The 8,884-nt window shown below is 45.0% G+C and overlaps 1 protein-coding gene across 3 annotated transcripts in view; it reads right to left on the reverse strand.

The window, feature by feature from the left end:
- The window catches only part of LOC112867301 (heat shock 70 kDa protein 14), a 43,501-nt gene extending 34,719 nt beyond the window's left edge, over positions 1-8,782 (reverse strand). The window contains exons 1-5 of one of the 3 annotated variants that reach the window (XM_086714876.1): positions 7,669-8,388; positions 7,292-7,372; positions 7,136-7,218; positions 4,391-5,119; positions 3,379-3,877 (exon numbers count right to left, since the gene is read on the reverse strand). In XM_086714876.1, the coding sequence (XP_086571002.1) occupies positions 3,379-3,877; positions 4,391-4,952 (1,061 nt within the window). In that variant the 5' untranslated portion in view covers positions 4,953-5,119; positions 7,136-7,218; positions 7,292-7,372; positions 7,669-8,388. Of the gene's footprint in view, positions 1-564; positions 3,878-4,390; positions 5,120-7,135; positions 7,219-7,291; positions 7,373-7,668; positions 8,579-8,624 lie in introns of those variants that run through there. The other 2 variants (XM_086714875.1, XM_025930288.2) reach the window with 2 other exon arrangements.
- Between the last annotated feature and the right edge of the window lie 102 nt (positions 8,783-8,884).

Below are 8,884 nucleotides of genomic sequence, written 5' to 3' on the forward strand. Positions count from 1 at the left end.
ACAGGTTAAAGTAAGTAGCTTGCCCAAAGTCCCATGGTTAATTCATGGCAGAACTGACTGGAATCCAGATCTTTAATACAAAGTTTAGTATTCTTTTCACTAAGCCCTCTTTTCCTCCCTTTCTCTAAATCCGGTATTTCGACTGGATCCTGGATAACTATTTTAAGAGTACGCCAAAAAAAAGATGAAGCGTGCCCATATTTATTTGCACCAATACCATTTCAGCATGACACTTACCAGTTGTTCTCTTTAGAACAAGCGTTGTGGTCAACCAGGACAATTTATCCTGTTATCTATCCTTCCTGTAAGCTACCCAAGTCAAGATAGTTCATTGCCAAAAAGCCTATATTATGGAATTTATAGACATTTTAGAAATGGAAAATTATTTCTCAACTCCCCTGCGAAGAGGGCCCCTCTCATGTGAGGACAGAAAGCACACGAAGCTCTCAGGATCGTATGAAGGCGAGACCCTGGAGATTAGCTAGTAGAGAAGCAGAAAGCAGAGAGTGGAGGTGACGACAAATGGTCGTGGATATCGCCAGAAAGTAGCGGACTGACCACAAGTACATACAAGTAAAAACTTTATTTGTCCACACCAGGATTAAATCACTTAACAGAAACACAAAGGGTGGTGGGAGGTTGGCATACACAGCACCTCATTTACATCACGGTCTTCAGGAGGCAGAGTGTTAACCCCACCGTCGTACCACAACCTTTACAAGCACTGCCGCTTTCTCTTCCTCGTCCTTCCTTAAATGTCTCTTGCACCATCAGCAGACTGCCGGAGCTGGCACACAGCAGCACTAATGTGCTCCAGGGCGGTCTTCCCCATCACTGTCACAAGACAGTGCCTTCCACATCTGAAAGCGTTTTTACATTCATCTGTTCATCTGGCCCTCACCACACTCCCGCGAGGTAGGTAGGAGGGTTGTTTGTTTCTCCCTCTGTGGGTGAGGAATGGGAGTCACAGAGCGGTAAGGTGACCTGCCTAAGGGTGGGCAGGCACGAACGGTGGGGCCCAGAGCCTAGGCAGGGTTTCTGAGCTTGTTCTCTTTCAATGAGAATGGCCTCCTCTTAACAGTGTTTTCTTTTTCTGTTTATGTCATTAAGAACTTTCCTTTTCTTCTCACATTAAAGTTATTTCACCCAAAAGATTTTCACAGTACTACCTCCTAAGTTTAGCTCCACTCCTGTTCTGTAGCACTTATCTCAAAATAAAGCCCTGCCTACGTACTTTTCTACCATTAATAGGTTAATAGAGTACAGGCCTAACTCTCCTTTGAGTACTTCCCTGTTTTTCCAGAAAGTCTACGTACTTATATTAGTGTTACCCCGTTAAAACAGACACATACAAAGGCCTAAAACAATGGAGAAAATGCACACACATGTATATCCGTTTCACTGCCTTAATATGGGCTTCTTTAAAGCAAGGAACCTACGTCTGGTGTGGTGCTTATGTAAGTGGAGTATATTAATAAATATTAATACCGTAGAATGCTCTCTTAAAATACAACTGTTACCAGTATTTCAAACATACAATATGCTACTGTGACTGAAAATATTACAATTAAAAGTTTACTTTGCCTTTTTCTTGTTATGTCACTTATAGAATTGCTTTAGAACTAGAAGGTACTAGAAAAGTCATCTAGTACAAATCATTTTAAAGAAATTGAGGCACCAAAAGGGCAAGTCACCTGCCCGAGGTCACACACCGTGACAGGGTTAGAATCCAGTGCTCTAGCACATCAGCTGCCTTCTACACGCATCACCCGTTCGTCAGTGCAGCTTGCCTGCCTCCGACTCACGCTCTGGCTATATTCCTAGTGTTGTTTTGACTCTTTCTCCACCCACCTGCATTTCCAGCACATAGGTAAGCACCCAAGCCTACAAAATATAAAACAAAACCTCTTCAAATATGCCTGCACTTGTTTTTTTCAGCCTGTAGACTGGAGGAAAGCCTTTTAAATTCCAAGGCTCTTATTTGTATTTCCTGAAAGTACTAAGCAAACCACTTAAAAGCTTTGAAGTTTGTTGGTTTCATGACGGCCAATAATGGCATTCTTTCTAAGGTAAATTGGAAGTATGGCTCAACATCTTCGTATCTCCTAAAGGAAGCGTGGATGTTTTGGGGGAAAGGAGGACGTATTTATTGAGGGCTTTGTGCTTAAAAGGAGTCATCTACTGCAGGCGGTCTTTATCCACACCATCCTCAGTTGTTCCCGCTGTCCTCTTCCACCACAGGCCATTAACACGGTGAACTTTTGTCTACACTGTATGAGAAAAAGTGACTTTGCAAAGTTCCCCAGAAGCAAAGTCTTCTAGGGCTTGCCTCTGTAACATACTAGACAGAAAAAAGGCTTAAAGAAAGGAATGAAATTAGCTGAAAGCACTTGGAAAACAGATTCCAAATTGTTTCCACATGTTGTTCCAAGTGACACCCTAAACCTAAAGACATGTAATTATGTATATTAGGGACCCAAATAATATGGAATGCAAAGAATTTACTTACATTTAATATTTTATAAAACAGCCAATACCTCATCATATCGAAGACCATATGAATCGTAACACACAACTGTAGCTCCCTGTCAGTTCTGAATTATATCCTTAGAGTGGTAAGTCACTAAAAACCAGTGAAAGGGAAGGAAAGCTGGTTTGACCATTGAGTGCTTACTAGTAAGTATGTCATAGACACAGCAGTGAAAATATAAGAGATAAAGGTATAAACACATGGATCTATATCAGTCTAATGAGCCAGAGAGGGATTAAAAAAATGAAAACCTTACACTTCTAAGAAGCAGTCAAGTTAAACTGGTAAAGATTCAAGCAATGAGGTCACGGCAGACACCATAATTCTTTGTCAACTAACGTGCCTCACCCTAGCCAAACCTCGGCCAAGGTCATATGCATTAATAACTTACATGTATATAGTGTGTAGTGCTTTTAAACTTTTAAACCCTTTCACATCTACTAGCCATTGGGTCCTCACAACAACCCTGTGAGGTAGGCAGGTCAGGAGTTATTACCGGGCCCCCATACAGATGAGGAAACTGGTGTCGAGGTAAACTAAACTGCCCCACACTAGCAGCGAGGCCGCAGCTAACCCCCTCTCTGGTCTCGACTCCATCTGTTCTGTCAGACCACTCCTCGCATACCCGAGAGGTCTTCAAATTCGTGAAGAAGCTTGGAAAAGCAACTAGCTCATACGTTCCCGCTACTCTGCATATTAATGGTTCATCTGCTTTTTCTTTCCTTTATTCCTAAGGACGTGTAAAAGGAGCCAGGGTACCAAAAGGCAGGTGTTGGAACTGGGCTTCTACCAGTTTAGGAAACAGCCTCTTTGTAATCAATTCTTAACTTTTGGTATTCGAAATTAACCTCTGAAGCAATTTTTCGAGCCCTAGCTGAAAAGCACCGGTGGCCTCTTCCACCGCCGTGGCCAAGCGTCTGACTGCGATCACGGCATCCCTGCGGAGCTCGTTGGCAGTGTCTTGCTGAGCACTGGCCTCCTCACCAATAGCAATCAGCCTGTCCAATTTTTCTTCCTCACGCTTTGAAAGTTCTCGTGCCAACCTCCTGTTTTCTGCCAACTCGGCCGCAATAGTCCTGGCCACTGACCGCCTTCTTCGCCTCGCCCACCGTGGAGGGGGCTCACCGGTCAAAGGCCTATCCCCACCAGAAACAAAAGGAACTGTGGAGGAGGAGACCGGAGGCCGCGGTGCGGAGGCCACCCCAGGAGTGTTTCGGCTGGTGCTGGCGCACGGACTGGGCTCACCGGACACACCCAGGCGGGTCATGGGGCTGCTCTGACAGGGAGCAACCGCACCTCTGAAAAGGTGGTGGGAGCTGCTGTAGCTGGGGGTCCCTTGAGAGCACCCTGAAAAACAAAGCAACAACGTTGCAAAGAGGACATTCCTGCTAGGGGAATGCTTGGAGCCAGCAGTGGAGTTGAGAAGACAGTTACAAAACTAAGGCTGGAAAGGCCTCTTTCCACCAGGGACTGGGAAGATCTCAATTCCTTAATCTGGACACTTTGGCCAATTGCAGTCTTACCTCTAAAACCTCCCTGTTGCCTTCCTGAACCCTTTTCCACATAGCCAGCCAGCCCCATCTCTAGTCACGAATTCCTACACACCCACTATAAATAACAGCAAAACTAGTCTGGTTCTAAAGAATACTTCATCCACATTTAAAAAGTTCTAATACCTTAGATACTTAAGGTCATTGCTTTTAAAAACCTGGAGCCCTTTATCTGACCACGAGGCTTAAAAAATAAGAGGGCATGGGGCAGAAATGGAGACAATGTTGAAGAGAACACCATCCAAACATATCCTGCTGTTTAGAACCGAGTGACTCTGGCACCCCGATCCTTCACATGCTTGGGAGTTACCTGCACCCGAGGATTCATCCCAGGAGTCCTCAAGGTCACTGGTTTCTCGCATCTGGTCACTGATTCTCAGTTGACAATCCTCATCTGATTCCTTAACTGTTTTCAAGATAGGCTGATGATCTGCTGCCTGAGTCCTTTTTGCTCTGAGAATGCTGGGTCCCTCTTCCCCTGGGGTGTCAGAGGCCACTAAGTTCTGATCACAGTGCTTGGCCCAAGTAGTGTCCTCCATTAAGTTGTCTGGGTCAGTCACTATCTGATTTCGGAGAAGCTGATCCAATGTATCATAAAACGGACAGTGCGGCGGATCCCCCACACTCGTGGCATGGGCAACGTACGCCTTTAAATATAACGCCTTCAGAACTTTAAACTTGGAGCGGCACTGACGTTCGGTGCGGCGGAAGCCTTCCTGCTGCATTCGCTTAGACACAGCCTGATAGACATCTGCATTATGATGCACAGTCTGGAGGCGTTGAATATACTCTGCCTCGCCTAGTATGGAGAGAAGCGTTCGTGTCTCCTGTCTGGACCACCGGATGCCCGCACTGCTATTGGAACTGGCCATAGTGGACTGGGAAGGAAGATTAGCTGTGGGAAGCTCCTGGGCAGCAAGGTGCAAATCTGAAGGTGTGGGGAAGCTCTGTGTGCTCTCAGTGTATTTCCAGGAGCCAGCCGATTCTTCCCTCTCAGGGCTAATTGTTGAGAAGCCAGGTCCAAGGACCGCATTTCTGGCTGGAAGGCCACAGGGGAATGAGAGTTACAGAGAGGGTCGTGAGGATAATCGTGGCAGCAAGTTAAGTGGTGCTCCCTGTAAGTACGGTGCAAACAGGCAGGATGCCAAGACTAAGGAAGCCCAACTTTGGGAGTTTGCCCAGGACAGGTACTGGACCAGGGGCTTCAAGGGGTCTTATTGGCTTGATAAAAGGGGACTGGCTCCTCCACAAAAGACAGAGTGCTTCTAAGGCCAAGACCTGGTACAAGTGCATATCTGTAAAAATCACCTTGTGTTCTAAGTAGACTGAGGGCAGAACATGTGGACCAGGACGCAGCTCACTCTAGAGAAGTGCACGCAGGATCATGGTGTAACAGCAGGTCTGAAGAGCGCTCATCCTTTACTAGCCCTGGGGCTATATAATACCCATCTGACTGTCACCACTGCACTTTGTTAAAAGGTTAACTTTGGGGGCGAGAAAAGTACACTTAAGTTGTTCCTGACAATACAAAGATGTTGCATGATATGGCAGAAGACAACCATATCATTACTCTGATCATCTGCCCTAAAAAAGGGCTACCAGGACAAAGATCTACTGAAATGTTCTGTATCAGGATCGTATCAATGTCAGTATCCTGGTTGTTCCACTGTACTATAGTTTTCCAAGATGTTACCATCGAGAGAAAGTGGTAAATCCAGTAATATATTGGATTTCTCTGTTATTACTTCCTACAACAGTATGTAAATCTACAATGATCTCAAAATAAAAAGTTTAATTAAAAAAAAGCCCTATTTTGGCTGCTTATAGCGAATCTAGCTTCAAGGCCCATGTACGGCTCCCCGCCTTTTTAGAGGTTTTTTTTTTAACTTGCAAATTTTTGACACCAGCTAATTTATTTTCAATATGCTCAATACTAAGTTTTATCAACACATAAATGGATATGGGAATATATTTATCATCACAAAAATTTTAATTCTCTCTAAAATATTATCATTTTTGACTTCGTGCATAAATACCCTAAGGGGGAAAAATAATTATCAAGTTCAGCTTAAATACGTGTAAGGGATAATAAAAAAAAAATACCTATACATATAAAAGAAATAAATATTAGATTTAATCCATAACCCTCGAATCCTAAGATCAACACAGGACATTTCTACTTAAACTCTCAGAAGTAGAAAGAACCTGAGGCTAAGTTACAAGTCCTAAACCACAGTCCTACCTAGCTCACCCCTCTAACTGAGTAACACTGTAACTTCTACGTGTCTTGATTTTCTCATCTACAAATGGGAAGAAATAAAACCTGCCCTTCCAATCTTTTAGGGATTTGAGAGGATTAAATAATAGATGTGAAAGCACTTTGAAAATTTAAAAACACTGTATCAAGTATTACTACTCCAGTGAAAATGAAAACCTCTAATTATTATGTCAATCTATAATTCGAGGAGACAGAAGTCTGGAGAAGCAAGCCTCTTTAATCTTTTAATTAAAGTTACAACAGATGATTAACCTGATTCTTAAGATGTTAATTAAACTGTTTCTTTAATGATTAAATTCATAATGCAGCTGGAAAAGTTAGTTCCCAGAAAGTGTCACAAAAGGACCCAAGGAAGAAAATCAATAGCTTCTATATACATTATGACCAAATGTAATAGATTTTGCAAAATTCGACTTCAGTACAGAAAAATCTTCAAATTCCCACAAAATCTTTCAAATTCTTTCAGTGACGTAAAAAGGTGAAAAGTCCAAATTACCACTTCTAAATGACACAAATTATCAAACTATATGAATGTTGGCATTCATCAATAAGAACAGACCCATCAGCAAGAAACAAATATCTGAGTGAATCCCATCCTTGACAAGATTCAACACTAATTATCAAAAGAAAGAGCCTACTTGGGATAATCTCTGAAATGACTCAACCATAAAAAGCAACAGAAAACCAAACTGGTGTTTCCAGTTTCACTGCACATTATGTTTAGAATGTATAAACACATTTTCTTCCCATATGTAAGATTATTATTTTATTCCGTACCTTCTGCCAAGGATCTGCTTTACTTTCATTACTGTATTTGAAATATTTCTTATTCTACTTTGTTTTGCTGCCAATCCAACAACCTGAAAAAGAGCAGTATATTACAATGCATGTAATTCTGCTTATTTCAAAATACAAAAATGAGGGAAATAGTACCTCTTCATTTTCTGTGTAAGCAACTACAGCTGGAGTAACTCTGTCACCTGCATCATTTGCAACCACATCAGCCCGGCCATCCTGGAAAAAAAAAATAGAACTCTATTAGGTCTTTTGAAAACAAAACACATATAGACATATACAGATAGATAGTCCCATCAGACATATGTGGACCAGTGTTATCTTGCCACATGCGTAGATAGAAAAATCGTTACATCAATATTTTAAATTTGTAGATTCAATGGCCGTTATTAATTTCCTAGATTTTATACAAGGTCAATGTTCCACAAAGAACTGCCTCATTTTTTCTATACAGTCGATAAATGGATCAAACATAATAATCTTTCTATATACAATAACAAGCCTTATAACATCACCCTTTCTAGTTTTCGTTCTTCCCCGACAGGTACATCTTTCTTCCTTTTTCTACGTATGATGAAGTAGCACTAAATCTCTTTGGTTTTCCTTCCAAGTTACTTGACATTTACGTGCGAGACTAGTATTAGGGGAGTTGGTTATTATTGTTCCTCTCGCCTCCCCACTGATGCCAAGAAGCTACAACTCCTTGTTAAGCTCTCTCATTCAAGAAAGGTCAAGTAGAGCATGCCACCAACTCGATTCACACGCTTCGAGGGATTAGCAACTCCAGTTTCAGATCGCGACCACCCGGTCCTTTCGCGGCAAACATTCAGAAGCCGCCGGTGTCGGACGTTCAGGCCCACCTCCGGGCCTCCAGTGCCCTGGAGATCCTCGAGACCCCTCCCGGCCTCCGGCAGCCCTGAGGTCCCTGGGACGGCCCCTCTCCGGCTTCCCTGCAGCCCTGATGTCCCCGAGACCTCCCAGGCCTCAGATGCCCAGACGTCCCCGGGACCGCCCCCTCCGGGTCTCCGGCGGCCCTGACGTCTCCAGGACCGCCCCTCTCCGCGCCTCCTGTGGTCCTGATGTCCCCGAGACCCTCCGGGCCACCTGCGGGCCTGACGCCCCGGGGACCAGCCGTCCCCGAGATCCCTCTGGGCCTCCAACGGCCCTTACGTCCCCAGGACCGCCCCCCACCAGGCCTTTTGCGGCCGGGACGTTTCCAGACCCCGGGCGCCCACGTCGTCACAACCGTCCGCCAGGACGCAGTGGACTTTCCGGAGGAGCTACGGATGACGAGGCCGGTCCGCCCGGCGCTTCGCCTCCAAACTTGCCCCTAGTAATGTCTCTCCACGCGACATTCCTAGGCCGGCGACACGCCGTTCACAAACCCCGCAGGAGATCAAAGGACTTGGCTCAGCACCGGGAGAACTGGGTGGCCGACATTAATCACAAACCAGCTCCCCCAGGCCCTCACCTTATAGACGGCCACACAGGCTGAAGTGCAGCCCAGGTGAACTCCGATGGCCGCCATGAGGCGGCAGATACGGCGGCAGCAGTAACGAGTGGTCCCCCTGTGCCAACAGCTCCCGACCTCCGAACAGCCCCATCAGGCACCGCGGAAATTTCACGTTCCCGCCCGCCCACTGCGTCCCGTACATCCGCCCCGGCCTCCCGCGTCGCCGCCAATCAGCGTGAAGGTTTAGCCTTTCCTCTCGGACTGTCTGCGAATAGCTT

This window comes from Puma concolor, chromosome B4 (genome assembly GCF_028749965.1).
Source record: "Puma concolor isolate L17-30 chromosome B4, mPumCon1.1.hap2, whole genome shotgun sequence".
NCBI lineage: Eukaryota > Metazoa > Chordata > Mammalia > Carnivora > Felidae > Puma > Puma concolor.